The sequence below is a fragment of the Cervus canadensis genome, chromosome 3 (genome assembly GCF_019320065.1).
Source record: "Cervus canadensis isolate Bull #8, Minnesota chromosome 3, ASM1932006v1, whole genome shotgun sequence".
Classification (NCBI taxonomy): domain Eukaryota; kingdom Metazoa; phylum Chordata; class Mammalia; order Artiodactyla; family Cervidae; genus Cervus; species Cervus canadensis.
The window spans coordinates 111,780,362-111,800,523 of record NC_057388.1 but is presented as its reverse complement, the minus strand read 5'-3'; the positions used below and the strand labels follow the sequence as shown (position 1 = coordinate 111,800,523).

General features: G+C 49.2%; 1 protein-coding gene across 4 annotated transcripts in view; it reads left to right on the top strand.

Moving 5' to 3' along the window:
* The window catches only part of EZH2 (enhancer of zeste 2 polycomb repressive complex 2 subunit), a 56,338-nt gene extending 39,427 nt beyond the window's left edge, over positions 1–16,911 (top strand). For 3 of the 4 annotated variants that reach the window (XM_043464018.1, XM_043464021.1, XM_043464020.1), the window contains 15 exons: positions 513–653; positions 1,619–1,721; positions 2,258–2,436; positions 7,126–7,217; positions 8,577–8,817; positions 9,403–9,572; positions 10,122–10,216; positions 10,899–10,939; positions 11,287–11,412; positions 12,116–12,294; positions 13,742–13,837; positions 14,418–14,499; positions 15,464–15,544; positions 15,672–15,756; positions 16,586–16,911. In XM_043464018.1, the coding sequence (XP_043319953.1) occupies positions 513–653; positions 1,619–1,721; positions 2,258–2,436; positions 7,126–7,217; positions 8,577–8,817; positions 9,403–9,572; positions 10,122–10,216; positions 10,899–10,939; positions 11,287–11,412; positions 12,116–12,294; positions 13,742–13,837; positions 14,418–14,499; positions 15,464–15,544; positions 15,672–15,756; positions 16,586–16,646 (1,772 nt within the window). In that variant the 3' untranslated portion in view covers positions 16,647–16,911. The remainder of the gene's footprint in view (positions 1–512; positions 654–1,618; positions 1,722–2,257; positions 2,437–7,125; positions 7,218–8,576; positions 8,818–9,402; positions 9,573–10,121; positions 10,217–10,898; positions 10,940–11,286; positions 11,413–12,115; positions 12,295–13,741; positions 13,838–14,417; positions 14,500–15,463; positions 15,545–15,671; positions 15,757–16,585) is intronic. The other variant, XM_043464019.1, reaches the window with a different exon arrangement.
* The last annotated feature ends 3,251 nt before the right edge of the window (positions 16,912–20,162 follow it).

The following is a 20,162-nucleotide window of genomic DNA, read 5'->3' as shown; positions in this document are numbered from 1 at the left end:
TTTAAGATTCTTTAGCAATGAAATGGGTTAGGATTAGAGCCCTGCTTATGTAACATGGACTCCAAAAGGCCTTGTGATCAAAATGACTTTCTCTGCTAGGCCACCACAGGACCTGAAAGTCCTGTCATTAGAATCACAGCTTCGTGCTTTAACAGGAGAACCGTTAAAGTGCCTGGCAGGCGGGTGGTGTGTAATAGCCTCTCGGTCTCTTCACAAGTGGACAGCGCAGTCTGGTGGATACGTTGTTTAGAAGGAGGCGAAGGCCGTATTTAGTTTCTGGAGAGTTAGGCTGTGGTCTCCGGCACTGGAGACTTGTGAAAATGACTGGTGTTGAGGGTAAATTCTTCTTCCAGCTTTGCCTTAGGCCAGTCCTGGAAATGACCTTTCTCCCAAATTTTATAATAATTGTGGTGTTACAGTGCTGATTGATATGCTGCAGTTGTTTCTTACAAATTAGAAAAAAGCATGGTGTACTTCTGTGTGTATCTGATATTTGATTTCATGACTTTCAGAATGTGGGTTTATAAATGATGAAATTTTTGTGGAGCTGGTGAACGCTCTTGGTCAGTACAATGACGATGATGATGATGATGATGGAGAGGATCCTGATGACAGAGAAGAAAAACAGAAAGATCTAGAGGAGAGTCGAGAAGGTACATCTGTCTTGTTAGGTTTGTGTGTAGCCATAACAGCGTTTTTCAAAAAAATAGAGTACAGGTAAACTTCCCTTCTTTTTTCTTCTGTTAAATATCACATCAGGGGTAGTATAATCAAAATTAAAATACTGTTTGTAACATTTCATCCTACACTTGTGAGTCTTTTATTTCCTTGGCTAGCAAAGGAATGTACAGGTTTTGGGTTTCCCTAGACAATTATCGTAATTACTGTAATATGTAACATCAGTTTTTGACTATATGCAGGTCATACACTTGTCAATTTATATCACTTTATATGTATATAGACATTTAATCCTCCTAATATTCCATATGGAATAAAGTGGATTTTATCCTCAGATCCACTTTATAGTTGAGATGGGTTTAGTGAGGTGAAGTAACTTAAGATCACAGCATTGGGAAGAAAGAGAACCCAGAAAGTTCTGTTTTGGAAACCAGCTCTGACTGACCCCAGGGCACATGCTGTAACTTGCACACTAATTACGGATCACCAGAGAAATTAGAGGGTCCCAACTTAGAGCTGGGGTTGGAAGAGACTTGACAAAGCTCATTATGAAGTCAGCATAGAAGAATTTTGGGGGAAGTTGCAGTTTCAGAGAAGCGTCCTGTTCTCAGAATCGGTGCCTTAGCGATCCTGTGGGCCCTCGTTTCACAGATGACACGTGCCGGGGGTCAGTGATGGGGCAGGGTCACGGCAGCAGGCGGTGCTGAGCTGGGATCAGAACCTGGGTTTTTCTGCCTCCCGGTGCACTTGAAACTTTGCATGTTTGATTTTGAGTTTTGTCTGACCTACCAGCATTCCAGATACTTGTAAAATAGGTTAGAAGTGAGAGAGACACAGAATTGGTAATTTCTTGAGAAATCCGCATTAAGTGTAGGCAAAATGAAGCATTGGTGAGCTTGTTCACTTTCATTCTTTTTTCCTTTCTCATTTCCCTGTTTAGATAAAGAAAGCCGTCCACCTCGGAAATTTCCTTCTGATAAAATTTTTGAAGCTATTTCCTCAATGTTTCCAGATAAGGGCACAGCGGAAGAGTTAAAGGAAAAGTAAGGTTTGCTCTTTGGAGACGGCCTTGCTGTGTGTGGCATGTGACTCACCATTCTGGTTTTTAGAGATGGAGCTGGTGGAGCTGGTGAAGCCGCTGCTCTGCGCGTTCAGTGTCTGCGGGACACTCGGACGGATACGTGTGTGTGTCTGTGGTACCCTGGGCTGCGTTCATCATAGATGGAAGTGTGCGTGAGTGTGCACACGTGCGCACACACACAATTTATAGGAGTGCGTGTAGGAGGAAATCTCTCTGGACACCCACAGAAATTTTACTGCCATGATTGCTTTGTTTTAATGAATATAATAACATTTTTCATGACAGATCTGAATAACATCTGTGAATGTTTCTTGATATACTATGTGTAATGTGTAATTGGCTCTTCATCTAAATGAAGATTGCTGTAGGCCAGACCCTTTTCTGTGTTTTAGGCAAGATAAAATATCCAAAGTAAATCATAGAAAGCTTGTGGAAACTTCTGTGTTCAAGAATGTGATTCTGGTGTCACCTCACGTGCCTTTCTCTGGTTGACGTCAGGTACAAAGAACTCACGGAGCAGCAGCTCCCGGGCGCACTTCCTCCTGAGTGCACCCCCAACATAGACGGACCGAACGCCAAGTCTGTCCAGAGGGAGCAGAGCTTGCATTCGTTTCATACGCTTTTCTGTAGGCGGTGTTTTAAATATGACTGCTTCCTACATCGTAAGTGCAGTTATTGTACGTTTTCATTTTCTATCTTTGTTGTGGAATTATGTGTTAAATCAACTTGGAAAGTGTTGTCATCTGTTACCACTAGGATCTGTCATTTAATCTTAACAGTTATGACTGAAAAATATGTTAGAATCAAAGTATTGGTATTTTTTAATTTGTTGCTTGAGGTTGCTCTGAAGTCTTTTTGCACATATTAAGTTGGGACTACTGTCTCCCCTAACTTGGAATACAGGCCAGTGATTTTTCCGTACATGCTAACCTTATGCTGGTTTTGTAATGAAACCCACTGTGAACTAGCTGGTAGCCCAGAGCAACATTCTCCATGCTGATGGACAGGTTTTGTCAAATAAGAAATTGACTAAAGGGAATTCCCTGGCAGTTCAGTAGTTAGGACCCTACTAAGGGTACTGAGATCACACAGGCTGCTAAAAAGGTGTTTATGTATCTGTTCTTATCTGTTGAGTGTTAAGTCTGGTGTTTGGAGTCGGGGAGAGGGTCCTCTAAATAAGTTGATTTTAAAAACACCTGCATTTGAATATAGGTAAAGCATTAAATGTTCTTAATGAAATTTATACATATGATACTCCTGTATTTTTCTGATTCTGCTGGAGAATGAGGTTTCTTAGTACATTTTCCAGGTTTAAGTACAATTTAAAGAGTACCAGCGACTTGGGAGGCATGCGTTGTGAGAATACATTTCATACCTCCTGGTTCCTAATAAGAAGGGTTTACTTAATACAGGTTAGCTTTTTCTGTTAGACTTCTGAGCAGCTGGCCATCTGTGGCCTAACACCTTTGTCCCTGTGCTAAGGTGGCTCATGTTGCTTTGTCCTTTTAGAGTTCCTGGGTCCACCTTTTGTAGTTTTTTCCCTCTGTCCAGTGGTACCTCGTAGTGTTAATTAGCCTGCCCAAGCAACTACATCTTGCCTCATTTTGAGTTTTTGCTCTATCTACTTTTTATAGCACATAATTTGTTATGTGATGCGTATCTTGGTCTGGAAATGATTGTGTGTGTGAAGTATGAGTGGTTTAGTTATCTTAAGTTAGAAAACCTTGAAGTAGACTTTGAGAATTATCATTGTATCTTCCACGTCCTCGCTGTTGTTATCCACGCTCCTGACGTAGTTTACATGGATGATTTGATAGTTTTAATAGTTGCAGAAGCCAGCTATTTGCTACCCCAGCCATTGTAGGGTTATGAAATACCTTACTTGGGCTTGGCAGCCTTGTCTTCACACAGCTCTTGAAGTAGTTGAGGTGAAGTGAAGAGAAAGTCGCTCAGTCGTGTTTGACTCTTTGTGATCCCCTAGACTATACAGTCCATGGAATTCTCCAGGCCAGAATACTGGAGTGGGTAGCCTTTCCCTTCTCCAGGGGATCTTCCCAACCCAGGGATAGAACCCATCTCCTGCATTGTAGGCAGATTCTTTACCAGCTGAGCCACAAGGGAAGTTGTCTGGAATTGCATTTAATTCCCCTTTACTTACTTACACGTGGTCATTTTATAAAATATTGTCCAGTTCTTGCTTAAGAATACTGTAAATTGCATTCAGATATCACTATAGCAAGAAAATTGGTGGGAGCCCTTCTTGGAATCGGTGGAACGTCCCCTCCAACTTGTTGGCGGCTGCAGCATTTGATAACCTTTTTGTACAAATGAGCCAAGGCAGGAGGACGCTCCTTTTAAACGTTATCACAGGAGTTATCTTCTTGCGCTCTTCCAGAGTGATTTGGATGAACCCTGAGCCTGCACATCGTGCCGTCATTCAGGCTGGGGAGAGGGCGAGACGGGGGCTGTGCTTACTGAGGCCGGCTCCCCTGGCCTGACGGGTGCGCCGCGCGCCGCTCCCCTCGTTCCTCCCAGTGAGGCCCTATCAGTTCTGCAGGCGTTCGTTGCTTTACCCTGACTCTGACAAAAGATCACACACTATATGTTTTTCTTGGGTAAAAGAAGTCATTAAATAAATGACTAAACATACCCGTTAAATATAGCATTTTGTGCTTTTTGTTCTTTGTATGATAGGAATAACATACAGTCTTGAGGATTAAATTTATTACTTCTGTGTGCAAAATACTTCAAATAATAGCACCTGGCTTGTGTTTTTAGCTATTGTTTTTTCAAAATCATCCTTTACACGCGTGTATTTCAGAATAGCATTCAGAGCTGTCCAGGAAAGTCTCCCCTGTCCTCACTCCCTTGTAAGGGAGCTGCTTCCACTTTTAGTTCTTCTGTGTCTCTCTGTAGTTTCTTCCGGCAGATGTTGTACACACACATTCTTTTCCAGCCACCCTGTTCACGTGCTGCCGTTGGACTCGGCTCCCCCCCTCTGGACTCAGGTTTGCAGATTGAATCCTTTCTGGACGGCTGCGCCGTCCTCTCCCGTGTCAGATGCGGCCCCCGGAGGTCAGCACTCAGGGAACGGCGCACGTGAATCGCCCTGCGTGGTGGGCCCGTGTGTTCTCTCCCACGGGCGCAGGGTAGCCTGGTCCGCTGCGTGCAGGTCCTGCCCAACAACCCGCCGTGTGGGGGGCTGCCAGTTTAAAGAGCCATCAGCAGAGTGAGAGTGCCGGTTTCCCTCGAGCCCAGCCACCCGAGTGTGTTAAACAACAGACTTTGATCTTATTGATTGAATCAGTAAAATGGTTTCTAGCACAATGTAATTTGCATTTCTCTATATGATTAAGAGATTTGTGTTTTATTTTCTCTGAACTCTTTTTATCCTTTTGGCTTTGGTGGTCTTTTTGATATCTTGAAGTTTTTTATATACTCAGGGAATTAGTTTTTTTGTGATGAATTGCAGTGTTTTCTTTCCAGTTTGTTAAAAATCCCGTAGCAAACTTAAAAAACAAAACAAAAACACAAAACCTTTAGAAGTAGTTAAATCTATCATTTGGCTTTCCCTACTCCAAGATTTTAAAGGGAGTCTCACCTTTTTCCCTAGTACGCTTAGACTTTTTGAAAACATCTCTCCCTTTGACCCATTTGGTTTGCTCTGTTAGGATTTTGGCTCCAGCTCACCCCCGTGTCCAGGACTGCTGTTTCCCACCGTTGTCCGCAGGTCCCTCTGGGGCTGCCCTGATCTGCAGTTGGTCCTGGTCACCACAGGGCCTGGGCTCTGCTTCTGATCCGAGGGTCTTGTTCCTTGAGTCTGTCTGTTTGGGGGGTTTTATTCCGAGATCTCCTGGCCATTCTTGTTTTTCTATGTAAATTTTAGAATCAGTTTGTCTAAAGGGTCTAGGTGTGTTTATTGAAATCTTATTAAATTTATATTACCTAAGGTAAATCTCACATTTTAAAGTAAGGGTTCTATCTCACTGACTATCTGATGACTCTCCTTTTGTTCTTTCCTTTCAGATTTTCTTCCCGTAGCGCAAGTGAAATGATTATTGCTGCCGTTTTTTGTTGTTTAGTTGCTGAGTCGTGTCCGACGCTTTTGCGACTCCATGTACCGTCACTTAGTCCTGACTTAGTGACACCTTCTCTCTCAAGACCAGAGTGTGTGTGTGTGTGTGTGTGTGTGGGTGTACAGACACATCTGTGTCTTCTTCCGTGAACTGCGGCAAAATATCAGTCTCTAAACCTAGCACGTGCTAGAGGAGACATCCGGGCTCAAAGCCCACAAGTGCCTTTGGCTCATGATGACCTTATGTCTGGATGGATGTAACTCCTTCCCCTTACGTGACCTTCACCTTCCGTGTGCTCAGCCTTTGTGTTGACATTTTAGGGGCCCTCACCCATGCCAGTCCAGGGTGAAATAAGTCATATGGTATCAGACTCTTATTCTGGGAAAAAGCAACTCACATACTTGACACGGGGACCTGAGCCTTGGATTTCCACTTTAAAAGCATAACTGTTTGTTTTTCCTTTTCTCTTCCTTTCCTCATCAGTCTGTCGTCATTTCCCATTTAAGTTCTATGGATAGAAGTATGGCTTTTTACATATATATTTTGGAATGATTTATTCCATGAATCTGTCACTTGTTTTTATCCACATTACTTCGCGTCGTGTGTGATGCTGGGTAGGGCTTTTCTGGTACTTGCCTTTGTGCTCTGGAGCCAGCATCCCAGGTTGTCAAGTCCAGCTGCTGTGCTTTCATCCTTGGTTAGGGCACCAGTGTGCTGGAGTGTGAGTCTCTCTGCTATGTTATTTGGGCATCTTAAGTTTCAAACACTATATCTTGCCAAAGCCATTTTATCTGACTACTATTTTTCCCTGCAGAAAGTGCTGACTGCAGGCTCCCCCTGGGTTCTTGAATTGTGTGTGATTCATAGAAACTGACTTCCGAGGCTGTCCTCACTGTCTTTGAACCCAGGTTTTTAACAAGTGGTGTCCCAGTCTGTTCCCTCATTTGACAAGCTAGGGTTGACCTTTCTTTAGAAATCAATAAGTTGTAGGTGTCAGGATTCTTCTGGTGAAAAGAGGAAACTCATTTCTGTGTAGAGGATACATCAGTTATTTCTATGGAGACATTAAAGACTCAAGTAAATGTTTATAATTAGGGCTCAGGTGTTCTGGGGGAGAGCTGAGGAAAATACATGGTGAGTATTCAGTAAGAGCGTGAAGGAAGTTCCACAGTGTCAACCACGTGTTAGCAGAAGTGTGATGATGTATAATTGCCTTTTTCCTTTGGAACTGGAGGAATGAAAAAGTAACTGTTTTACTTCATGTTTGGCTGTTGTCTGTTTATTCTTCAGCTTTTCATGCCACACCCAACACTTACAAGCGGAAGAACACGGAGACGGCCCTTGACAACAAGCCTTGTGGCCCCCACTGTTACCAGCACTTGGTAAGCATGTGCGGGGGCTTCTGGAGGGAGTGGAGAAGTCTGAATTTTGAATTTTCATGAGGTCTGTGAAGTCAGTGGTAAGCTGTCATTCCCGTACTGTTACTGGCCATAAAATAGGCAAGGTTTCTCAGCCACGGTTCTCGGTAGCTGGTACCTACTGCACATCCTAGTCCTTTGTTACCTTGCATTATTCTTTACCAGTGTTAGCCTCTTCAGCAGCGTGTGCAGGTCTTTAGGATCCAAGACTCTGGTACCTTCGGCCAACCTTAGAGGACAGGAAGTGCAGAGCAGCCGCCCAGGCCCCAGAAGCACGGTGGTCTCCGAGCCTTGCTCAGAGCCGCCACCCTCCTGTCAGCTGTAGACCTGCTGTAGTTCAGCGTGTTAGTGTAGGTCCCGGAGATGAGGGGTGTGTGTGTGGTTTTTTTTTTTGTAATGATGGAGAGAAGGTAAGGGTTTAGGAAAATATGAGGTAGGAAAGTTGTTTTTTATGGGTACTATCTTATTTTTACCATTTCCCCTCTTTGAACCAAGCCACTCCTACCTAGGAACTAAGTGGGTATATATTGCCTGTTGGATTTTGGACAGAAGATTCATTGAATGGCACCTACAGAAGGTATCCTATTTTTAAGCAATTTGGTTTTTGTAGAATGAAGTATAAAACTGTTGGCTGCTTTCAAACTTCTCCCTTCTATTGCCACTAAAAATGGAATTCTTGAGCACTGTTGTACAGTATTCTTTACAAGGCAGCATTTTATTTGGCTCATCTAAAGTGTGTCTGTGGTCTGTAGTCCATGCCCCTACCGTTGCTGTATGCTTTCCGAGACGGGGTTATTGTGCCTGGCAGCACAGACTGTGACCCTCACTGCCTATCCCTCAGGGTCCTTCCATGTCTTCCTGGGGCTGTGCATCCCTCCCAGGAAGAAAGGGGCAGAAGAGGGACGGATGGCGCATGTGTCCGTCCCGTATTCTTGTATACTTCAGACGTGACCATAGAGGAGCGAGTGTTCGCTTAAGAAGCCCTGAGACAGGAAAGGCTGACTTTAGATGCACACTAGGTGTGTGACTCCTCTTAAAGTTCACTTTTAAATAGACTGTGTTTCCTAAAGTATATTCTGTATCTTAACTCATAATCAGTTAATACAGAACTGTCTTGCCTGAGTTTGTAGAAGCCATACTTATCTTTCTCAAATCTTCAAACCATGGAAAGCAGATAGGAAAACGATTGTCTTTAGATGTGACTGCCTGTGAAAAGCAGACACTGATAAGTCTGACTAACATGCTTACCCAGTCCTTTTCTTCCTCCTCTGCCAGAACGCATTGTAGAACTTGACTCTGATGTCTCCACTCTTGCTGTTTTAGGAGGGAGCGAAGGAGTTCGCTGCGGCCCTCACCGCCGAGCGGATCAAGACCCCCCCGAAGCGCCCGGGGGGCCGCCGGAGAGGCCGGCTTCCCAACAACAGCAGCAGGCCCAGCACCCCCACCATCAACGTGCTGGAGTCGAAGGACACGGACAGCGACCGGGAGGCGGGGGCTGAGACGGGCGGGGAGAGCAACGACAAGGACGAGGAGGAGAAGAAGGACGAGACCTCAAGCTCCTCGGGTGAGGCTGCGGGTGGCTCCGGGCCGGGTGCTCTCCTGAGCCGTTGGTTTCCAGCGCAGTGAGACTCCAGGACAGAGCTGGGGGCTCCCTCCTCGCCTGTCGTGCTGTCCGTCCGGGTTATTTGAAAGTTGATGATTCAGTGTATTTTCACACTCTGGGTTGTTTTCCTTTTGCCAGTTTTCTCAGGCAGGGCATAAAGAAATTTGATCACTCAGGTGACCATTCTTGATGGTCTGCGGGTGGGTGGCATTGGTTAGGAGAAAGCAGCCCAACTCCTGACTAGTGCGTTCCGGGCTGTCCTTCCAGCCACTTGCATCCTACCGTGACCAGCAGCCGTGGAACCCCGTTTGCTTTCATTTTAGAAGACTGTGTTAAGGGGAGCCCCATCTCATGTTTCCACGGGGAAAAGCTTCCTGATAGTTTCTAGCCTTCATGTATTCTCACACATGATCCACTTCGTGTTTTCTGAAGCACACCCAAGCTCTGCATCCTAACACTGTTCTCTGACTGCCATTCCATGCCTCCCTCCCTCCCTTTCTCCACTTGCCACTTCCTGAGCAGTGCCTATTAACTTTGGTTTTGTAGAAGCAAATTCTCGGTGTCAAACGCCAATAAAGATGAAACCCAACACGGAGCCCCCCGAGAACGTGGAGTGGAGCGGCGCTGAGGCCTCTATGTTCAGGGTCCTCATCGGCACCTACTACGACAACTTCTGTGCCATCGCCAGGCTCATCGGGACCAAAACGTGTCGGCAGGTGAGCGTGGCTGGGAAAGGTAACAGCAGAGACCTTCAGACGGACAAGTGTGTGGTCACTGTCCAACCTAGGAACATTCCTGGTTATTAAGTTCCTGTTCATCTGAAAGAACTTTTTTTTTCTACTGAGAGGGAACTGAAAGAAAGAAGTCTTGACTTTAGATGCTGCAGGTAGGTGGCAGTGGGTTTCAAAAACCCAGAAGAATTTAGATGTAGCCTTGTGACTCCTGGGGCTTCCCTGGTGCCTCCGCTGGTAAAGAACCCGCCGGCAGTGCAGGAGACCTGGGTTCAATCCCAGGGTTGAGACGATCCCCTGGAGAAGGGAGAGGCTACCCACTCCAGTATTCTGGCCTGGAGAATTCCATGGACTGTATAGTCCAGGGGGTCGCAAAGAGCTGGACACGACTGAGCGACTTTGACTCGTGACTCTTGAACAGAGAGTGACCGCAGCAGCGCCACGGGACAGCCAAGCAGAGCGTGTGAGTGAGTGAGCAGGAGAGCGGTGTGCTCACAGACGGTCCTCACGGCCTGTGACTCTGCCCCCTGTCAGGTGTATGAGTTTCGAGTCAAAGAATCCAGTGTCATCGCGCCGGCCCCCGCCGAGGACGTGGACACCCCTCCCCGGAAGAAGAAGAGGAAACACCGGTGAGTGTGCCAGGAGGAGGCCGGGGCCGGCCTGGCCGGCTTCCTCGAGCCGTTGCTGCCATTTTTCTGTGAGACCCAGTGGCTGTCCGTAGGTTTGGTGTGTTGAGTCGTAGTCAAGGTTCCATTTTCGTTCCGGAGAACTATTTAGTAGCCTCTGCAGTGAAGGCATGAGTGTTTGTGGTGTGTCTTGGGAGCCTGTAAGCTCCAGAGCCAGTTCCCGCTCCAGAGCCCGGGTTTGCCGGGCATGTGGCATTGACTCAGGTACTCTTCACGGCCACCCCGTGGTCAGCCCGGCGGAGCAAGGACGGTGCAGTGAAGGCGGCAGGCTGACCCCTGTGCACAGAGACGGAGAGTCCCTGGATGCACTGTTGTAACCCTTCTGGGGTTTTTAGAAGCATAGCTGGGTGTTGGGTAAGGGAACACTTAGATTATACCTCACAAATCGTCTTCGTGTTCATATTTTTCTTTGATACGTAATTTAATAATTTAGCTTTAGTAGATACGTTTGCATTTTTTGTTTGGATTATTTCTGCCCAGATAGCTCAGTTGAAATGATTCGACTCTGGAAATGAGAGAGTGCGGTGTCCGCACCCTCCGCAGAGAGCGGACGGCGGCACGCGGCGGGCTGGCTGCTGCAGGGCGCCCGGGTCACCAGGGGCTGTCGTCTGCTTGTGTTTTGCAGGTTGTGGGCAGCACACTGCAGGAAGATCCAGCTGAAGAAGGGTCAGCATCTTCCCGTTCAGCGTCCTTGGGAACTCCTGTCTCCTCCTCATGTGTCTTAGAATAGTAACTGGGTTAGAGTTTGGGGTGTTCAGATAGAACTGACTGTGTGCCTTAAACCAGTTTAGATGGAGGCCTTCTGGTGGCTAGAGGAGAACTGGGAGCCTGACTGAGGTGTGACGGTGCCCGGGGCTCCCTGGCTCTTGGCGGGCGGGGGGCGTGTAGACGGGAGAGTGAGGTGGACACGGCGAGGACAAGCCCGAGCTCAGGTCACGGGGGGAACGTGTGCCTGTTGGGCGTGTGGTCACCTCGCAGCGTTCGGGACTGACGCAGTGCTCTTGTCTGTGCAGACGGCTCCTCCAACCACGTTTACAACTATCAACCCTGTGACCACCCGCGGCAGCCTTGCGACAGCTCGTGCCCTTGTGTGATAGCACAAAATTTTTGTGAAAAGTTTTGTCAGTGTAGTTCAGAGTGTAAGTACTTGTTGTCTTGATGTCATTGTGTGAGAATTAAATTGACTGTTGGTCAGGAATTTAAAACTAACTTCAGTCAACACCAGGGCATCATGGCAACCCCCGTGTTGTTTCCGTTGGGAAGCTCGCTCCCGCCACAAGCCTGTGTGGAGCCAAGGACCAGTGTCCAGCCTGCCTCCTGGCTGAGGCAGGTAGGCGGGCAGGTGAGGCCAGCGTGCATTAAAGGAGCTTTGTACTGTCTTTGATCATTTAACTTTTAAATCATAGTAAAGTTGGCACAGAATGGAAGGCAAATCTAGAAATGGCTTCCCAAATACTTTCTGGACATTAGAGATTATCATGAGTTAGGTGGGTTCGGTCTTCAGAGTGAAGGATGTAGTGGCATCCGGGTGAGGACGGTAACTGTGCACTGAAGCCTGGACACCAGGGGGGCCCCTAGAGCCCTGACTGAGAGTGGCTGGGAAGCCCGGGTGTCACGCGGTCCAGAGCCCGCCTCGCCGCGCGTGTAGTCCCTGCACTGTAAGTACGCAGACTGCCTCTCACACCAGCGGCGAAGCAGGAAGGCGGCGGTCGGCGTCCGCGTGGATGGCTCTGACGTTCTTCTCGCTTCCCCTCCCGTGTGACGACGGTGGGAAAGTGAGGGGCCGTGCGGGCTCGGTGAGGCTGCTGGGCCGTTCTCCCCTGACGGGGCGTCTCTCTGAAGGTCAGAACCGCTTCCCTGGCTGCCGCTGCAAAGCCCAATGCAACACGAAGCAGTGCCCGTGCTACCTGGCCGTCCGCGAGTGTGACCCCGACCTCTGTCTCACCTGCGGCGCGGCCGACCACTGGGACAGCAAGAACGTGTCCTGCAAGAACTGCAGCATCCAGCGGGGCTCCAAGAAGGTAGGAGGGCGCTGCACTCAGGGCCTAATCGTCCCAACCAGGGGGTTGTTGCTGAGCGTAAGAAACGAACAGCACTGCTGGGTTAGTTATCTCAGGTTTTTAGGGGAGGCGATGACAGTAACATGACCCTGATGCTGGGAAAGGTTGAGGGCAGGAGGAGAAGGGGACGACAGGGGATGAGATGGTTGGATGGCATCACCGACTCGATGGACGTGGGTTTGCTGGTGATGGGACAGGGAGGCCGGGCGTGCTGCGGTCCGTGGGGTCGCAGAGACATGACTGAGGGACGGAACTGACAGTGCAGGCCCTGGTCTGAGCGCTGTGTGCATTAACTGCTTCGTCGTCCTGACTGCGTGAATTAGGAATAATCCCTAAACCCAGAGTTCTGAGACTCAGAGGAGCCGGGCTCCGAGCAGGCGTTCCAGCCCCAGGCCCCGCGCGGCGCAGTCAGCTCGAAGGGTGCTGACTCGTGTGCGGTGTAGCCGAGACGGCCCTGTCAGTCCTCCTCGGCCAGAAGTCGCGCGTGGCACTGGCCTTACTTCTTTGGCTGTGGTGGTGGCCAGCGTTCAGATGGTTTTAATCCAGGTCCTCAGGTCACAGTGAAGCCAGCGTTTCCCACGGACCCCATTCAGCCCTGAAAGCTTTTCATTTCTCCCCCAATCCCAAACCTCCTCTCTTGTACAACAAAACTCTCCTTTGTCATCTTTCTAGACATCTTTTACCTCCTCAAACAGAAAACTGTGTAGATATCTTTTTCCCAGTTAGGTTTCATTTGCTTCACAGCATCTTGCTGGTCAAGGAGGTACTTGGTTAACTGCCCTGACAGGGGCGCGTGGGCCGGGTCAAGCACAGCTTAGGAGCTTGGGGATCAGGGAGTCTCCTTTAGACATAAGAAATGTGGAATGCAAGCATGATAGTCAGCCTTGATGAAAAGGTAGGGCCTTGGGCTTCGTTCCCAAACACAGTCTGTCTGTAAATTGACAGCGGTGATCACCTTGGCGCCAGCTGAGCCCAGAGTGCTGGCCCCTGGGCTTCTGTGCTGTCGTGAGGAAGGGCTGTGGAACAGTGCTCTGGAAGGAGGGACAGCGCTTCGGGAGGAGTAGAGGCTGCTGACCCACCAGGAGGGGCGGCGACTGGGCCCGGGGGAGGCGGAGGGGGCGCAGGCGGCCTGTGAAGCTGCCGGCGGAGTCGGGGTCAAGGCTGAAGGATGGCTGGGGACACACATGCGGACCAGCTCAGCGACACCGTTTTCCTCTGAGGCAGACACTTAGGCTCTGTACTGGGTTTACAAAAAAACAAAACGTGGCTTCTGCAGCTTGTTGGCCCCTCTGGTCATACAGGGGACGCTGACTCCCACGCCCCTCTGTGGCTGAATCACCTGGTTCATCCTGTGGTCTGATCTGTCCAGCCTCGTTCTCCTTTGATTACGATTGTGTTTATTCTCTAGCATTTACTGCTGGCACCGTCTGATGTCGCAGGCTGGGGGATCTTCATCAAAGACCCTGTACAGAAAAATGAATTCATCTCGGAATACTGTGGAGAGGTAAGGCCGGGCCCCCAGTCAGTCACAGGCAGCGGGATGTCCTCTGTGCTTGTGTGGTATCACCTGTAATGTGCTTTGGACTGATTTTCATTGGGCAAGTCCACTGGGTTTGATTAGAAATGAATATAAAGCACCTTTTCAGCTTAGACTTGTGGGTTTGGTTTGCTTGAAAGCTACATCGCTTCAGTCCTGGTCACATTCCACTTTTTATCACCCAGGAAAAAGAGGGGAGAACAAGAGCTTTATGACGACGAGTCTCTCCTATTTAATCCGTAGCTTACCTGATAAACTAAAGCATCCTTTCTAGGTTGTTAACTTAGGGCAAACCCTGGGGCTGGCTGCATTTGGTACCAAGTAAAGAGACTCAGGTTACTCACATTCTCCAGGCAGTTACTTTAAAGCTGTGGAAGTATTTCTAAGTTAAGAGTCCTTAAAACCACCGCTGTTCTCTGACAAAGAGAAATTGGCCAGGGACCCTCTGTTGAGTGTTGTCAAGGTCCTGAACGTTTCAGATGAGCTGGCTGTGTTCTGCCAGGCTCACCTGATCCTGAATCACCTCACCCTGTGTCTGTCTTTTCAGATTATTTCTCAAGATGAAGCAGACAGAAGAGGGAAAGTGTATGACAAGTACATGTGCAGCTTTCTGTTCAACTTGAACAACGGTACGCTGGGGGGTCGGCGCCCCTCTGCTTCCCAGGCCGCACCTCAGGGGCTGAAGCAGCAGAGATGACATGAGCCGTCCCCGGTGTCAGCTGTTTGAAAGGGGCTGGGCTTAGGAATAGGCTGTTGGCTGAAAGGCGTCCCTGGGGCCTCAGCTGGTAAAGAATCCACCTGGAGTGCAGGCGACCTGGGTTCGATCCCTGGGTCGGGAAGATCCCCTGGAGAAGGAAATGGTACCCACTCCAGTATTCTTGCCCAGAGCACTCCCTGGACAGAGGAGCCTGGTGGGCTACAGTCCATGGGGTTGCAAAGAGTTGGACATGACTGAGAGAGTTTCACTTCCCCCCAGGTTTGCAGAGTATAACTTGGGGAGTGGGCGGTCACGGGTTCTGCGTGCAGAGAGTGGTCACTGTCCGGGGAAGGGGGGGCCGCGGCGGCCCGGGCTCTGAGCCATCCTTGGCTCCACTCCACAGCCTGACTCTCCTGCGTCCCTCCTGCCACGGATACCACTCCCAGGCGCCTCTCACCTGGGAGGGCCTGGAGCCCCGCCCTGTGAAGTGCCTCCTCAACTTCCCTGAGGGTCCCGAGGATGGACGGGGACACGCGCGTGCAGACCCTGATCCTGGGGGAGGACATCGGGGTGGTTGGGTCCCCGCTTCACACCCGTGCTGCTCAGGGGGTCTCGCCACTGAAACAGGTGGTCTGCATGTTTCATAACCAGTAACATGAAAAAAACTAATTTGAAGATATTTATGATGTTGGGAAGAATCTCTTTTTAACCTAGGGCAGCATTTTCTTCCAGAGGTCATTTCTTACCAGGTGAACTTGGTTGAATGATTTACTTGCTTTTGAAGGCAAACTCTAAAGAACAATAACCACTTATATTTTTACAGAATCATAATAACCTTGTATTTATTGATTTAAAACTAATTGTTTGCTAGGTTATGCTTATTTTTTTCTCTTTAGATTTTGTGGTGGATGCAACCCGTAAGGGTAACAAGATTCGTTTTGCAAATCACTCAGTAAATCCCAACTGCTATGCAAAAGGTAGGTGCTCCGAGGTGGGCAGAGTCCCCGCAGGGCGTCCTGAGTGGTTCTGGGCTCCTTACCCGACTGTCAGCTCCTCTCCTGGGTCGTTCTCACTGATGCCTTGACCCCATGCCTCTCTTTGCAGTGATGATGGTCAACGGCGATCACAGGATAGGGATTTTTGCTAAGCGAGCCATCCAGACTGGTGAAGAGCTGTTTTTCGATTACAGGTTGGTTTCTAGTCTCCAAGGGCTTTTCTGCCGGGACGCTGAGTTCTGGCCAGAGGCCGGCTTCCGTCGGGGCTGGTGATTTGCCATGGGTGGTGCTGGGTAATGGCGTTTCCAGGATAAAGTCATGCTTTCCGAAAGTTAAAAAAAAAACGCAGAAAGCTCCATTTTTACCTTCAGGGTCCATGCCTGCTGTCAGGGTGCTGAGCACAGGCTCGCGGCGGGGGTGCTTATGCCGCTGGGCATCCGGCTGGCACTTTATACTGTCAAGTTCTGGGGACAATTGACAAGTTATAGAATATTTAAATGTAGTCAGAGGAATGTTTAGTTGAACAAATCCTGTGGCTGACTATACATCTCATCGAGAAGCTTGGTATTTTGTGTAGAAGTGTCTTACACTGGGGCCTGTGTGGAGCTGTTTCCAACCCAAATCTTCCCAGGAGGAGCAGCTGGGGCACCTTCCTTTTGGGGGACCCCTAGGGCTCACCCAGGGGCAAGAGTCACAGGCATCTCTTCTGGCCTCTGTGCTGTCCTGGCTTCAAGGGGCCCGTGGCCCGCTCACTAAGGTGCTCTGCACCCCCTGTGTTTGGCCTCAATACCAGCCCCCCTGCGGGCCTGCCTTCCCGGGCAGTTGGTTTCAGGGGCAGGGGGCTGGCTGGGGAAGGGGCGTTATTGCCAGTTCTGTCCAGCTTGGCCCCTTTGTAGCTGGAATGTTTGCACCCCTTCTGCGAAGGCGCCTTTGTGCAGCCAGCAGTGACGGGCTCGTGTGTGCCGTGCTGAGTGGGCTGGGTCTCAGGCCGTGCTGGCTCACCTGTTCCTCCCGCTGTTTCAGATACAGCCAGGCCGACGCCCTGAAGTACGTGGGCATCGAAAGAGAAATGGAGATCCCTTGACGCGTGCTACCTCCTCCCCCCTCCTCTCGGAACAGCGGCCTTAGCTTCAGGAACCTCGAGTACTGTGGGCGATTTAGAAAAAGAAAATGCAGTTTGAAATTCTGAATTTGCAAAGTACTGTAAGAATAATTTATAGTAATGAGTTTAAAAAAAATCAACTTTTTATTGCCTTCTCACCAGCTGCAAAGTGTTTTGTACCAGTGAATTTTTGCAATAATGCAGTGTGGTACATTTTTCAACTTTGAATAAAGAATACTTGAACTTCTCCTTGTCGTAGTCATCTGTTACACCGCCTCTCCAGCTGGTTTTAGAAAAGGACTGAGTGATGGGAAAAACATTTCACCCCTTTGGTTTGTCAGAAGCCATCCTGGGAACTGGGTATAACACGTATTGCCTGTATTAGGCATTTTAATAAATACTACTGCAAACATGTTGCCATATACCATACATACCGGCTAAGGAGACAAGACACAGCAAGCGATCACTGCTCGCATCTGAGACCAGGGTGGATGGGGCACGTCCCCGGTGCTGAGAGGCCTGCAGGTGCCCGCCCTCTGAACCTCGTTCTCCAAAACGACAGGAGATTCCTGCGAACGATCTAGCGCTAAATCCCACTAGATACAGCCTTTCAGAAATGTGACGGGGACAACCAGACTACTTCTAGATCTTGATGGAATAAGACACCCTTAATGTCCCGGGAAGCTGTTCCTCAGGCTGGGCGGTGGTAGGAGCGCCCAGGACGGCAGCATTCAGTAAGTTTTCATTGATTTGTAACATGAATGGGATGCTCAGATAGAACACCTTCCTTTTCCAGTTACGCAAACATGCACAAGGCTGGTTTCTGCTACCTCGATGCACAAGCCTGTGAGCAGAGTCCTGGAATACAGTTCATTCACCTTGGCCTGACAGTGAAAAAGACACGTGTGCATCTCCTGTGTCCCCTCAGCTTCCCTGCAACCTGCTGAGACACCTGGTCTCTGCACTCCACCCAGGAGGCATCGCTGACCAATTCGGGGAGAGTCGCCCCCGAGCTTGCCTGACTGCCACATCCCACCCTTGGCATGCGGCCCCCATGAAGCCTGTTTGTTCCCCGTCATGTGACCAGAGACCCAACTGCAGCAGAAGACAGCAGCTGTCCCCGATGGAGGGCAGGGCTTGGGAGCACCGCCCTGTGTGTGCGCTTTGCACACCGTGGGCTTTCATTCCTTGACTAGCAGCGTACCTCCAGGAACCGGTCCACTGACCTCACAGATGCAGAGATCCTGACCAGAAATCCTGGGCTGCAGCCATGGCCACATCCCACGTGATCGAGAGCATCCTTAGCTTGTCAGCTTGCATTTTCTTTTACCTGGAATGGGGGGAGAAAGAAGAGAGCTTGACACAACGTGTTCAGTTCACACAGAACACCAAGTTTAAATATGTGCTTTTTTCTCTTCCCCTTGCTCTCCCACCGAGGTAATAACTGACACTGTGAGCCTGGCGGGTTTAGTTCCCCAACAGAACAGAGAAGGGTGAGTGGGATGAGTTACCGCATCAGGATATGGATGCAGTCACGGTTGCCATGGTTTAGGAGGCTCACACCTTGTCCACTGAGACGAGCCCGACAACAGGGGGGTCAGTGTCTGTGGTCCCTAAGCCTTTCCCCAGTGGTCATGAAGACCCACACGTCTGACCACAGTCCTGACGTCCAAGTACAGGCAGCACCTTAGACTCCGGCTAACTGCCGCATGACAAAAGTTTCAACATTTTGCAGTTTATAAAAAAAAGTATTCCTCTACCTAGAAACTGCTTCCTAACTCTCGCTCAGTATTGTCTGGATCACTCAACCTCCAGACTTCAGTGTCCAGTCAATGACTCCAACTCTGGATTCCCACCTCTGCCCAAGGTGTTCAACTGCCCCACCACTGCCAGAAATCAATGCACAAATTGCGTCATTTGGATTTGTAGGTTGCAGGTAGGATCTTCCGGACCCAGGGATTTGAACCCAGGTCTCCTGCATTGCAGGCAGATTCTTAACCAGCGGAGCCACCAGGGAAGCCCACTCTTAGATTTGTAGGTAGGTCGTCAAGAAAGGTTTCAAACGTGGACGTTTTGCAAGAACCTAAGTATTCCATTAGAGGGCTTCCCTGGTGGCTCAGCTGGTTAAGAACCCGCTTTCAATGCAGGAGACCCTGGTTATGATTCCTGGGTCGGAAATGTTCCCCTGGGGGAGGGCATGGCAACCCACTCCAGTATTGCCTGGAGAATCTCCATGGACAGAGGAGCCTGGTGGGCTACAGTCCATGGGATTGCAGAGTCGGACACAACTAAGCATGTACGTGCACTCACGCGTGCGCGCGCACACACACACACACACACACACACTCTCTCTCCGTTGGAAGTTGCATGGGCTTTGGGCTCTTACCAGAATAAGCTCAAATCAACACTTGTGTCTCCAGCCTCTGTTACAAATGATCCAGGGAGGGGTGTGTGTAAAGCTCAAATCAACACTTGTGTCTCCAGCCTCTGTTACAAATGATCCAGGGAGGGGTGTGTGTAGTACCTGGTATGAGAAGTGGTCCAACACATCCAAGTCACACAGCTTTTTGTATGTGAACCAAAGCTCCATAAAGAAGTTTTAGAAAACTGTCCTCACCTATCTTGACCAAGTCATCATTCTGCCTCTAGAGAGGTGAGGTTCATGTGTATAGAATCAAATCACCCAGACAAGTTGTTGCTATTCCTAAAAAAAAAAAAAAAAAAGTCTTCATTTTATTTTTTTTAGGATTTACGTAAGGGGGATTTTCTTCAAATGAGTCAGCACGTTTGATTTTTTAGCTGGGTGTGGCAAAATCTTGTATTTCTTTTCGAAGGAAAATTAAGATACCTCAATGAATAGGTAGGCCATCTTAAAATACTCAGTAAAAATATTTTAAATTCAGGTGCCTCTTGACCCTTTATCTCCTGCTGTGGTGTCCCTGGCTGCCTCTTACAAAGGTGCTGACCAGTGACGGCTGGCAGTTTGCCTCTCGGCAGGTGCGAGGTTTGACCCATGAGAACCCAGCCTGCAAGAGAGGGGGTCCTGGCCCTGGGATCTACCTTACCTGCCCCCTTCTAGGAGAGAGATGGTTCCGTCAGGAGGCAGCACCACAGCGACTGCCCGGAACACAGTTTTCCTTCAATGGACCAATCCCTGTGGGTTATGCCAAGGCTGCCACCCACCACCCTCCCCCAGGGCGCGAACTTCCCAGAGGGCTTGGGCACTAGGCGGCCTTCAGAGGCTGAACATCGGTCCCTAGGCAGATTCAGAAAGCTACTATTTAAGTTCGGAAAAATGCAGCTCACTGGATGCCGGGGAACTCGACCCTCGTGGCTTGTATTTGGAGGCCCGGCCGTTCTTGTTAGGCTAGGATGTGGTTTGTGGAATGAAGGCACGAAGTCTGGAACTGTATTCCACACCCATTAAATAGGACTCACCCAGTGTGAGGGGGTCAGGGTGGGGGGCACGTACAGGGGATCTCCCACCACCCACCTCCA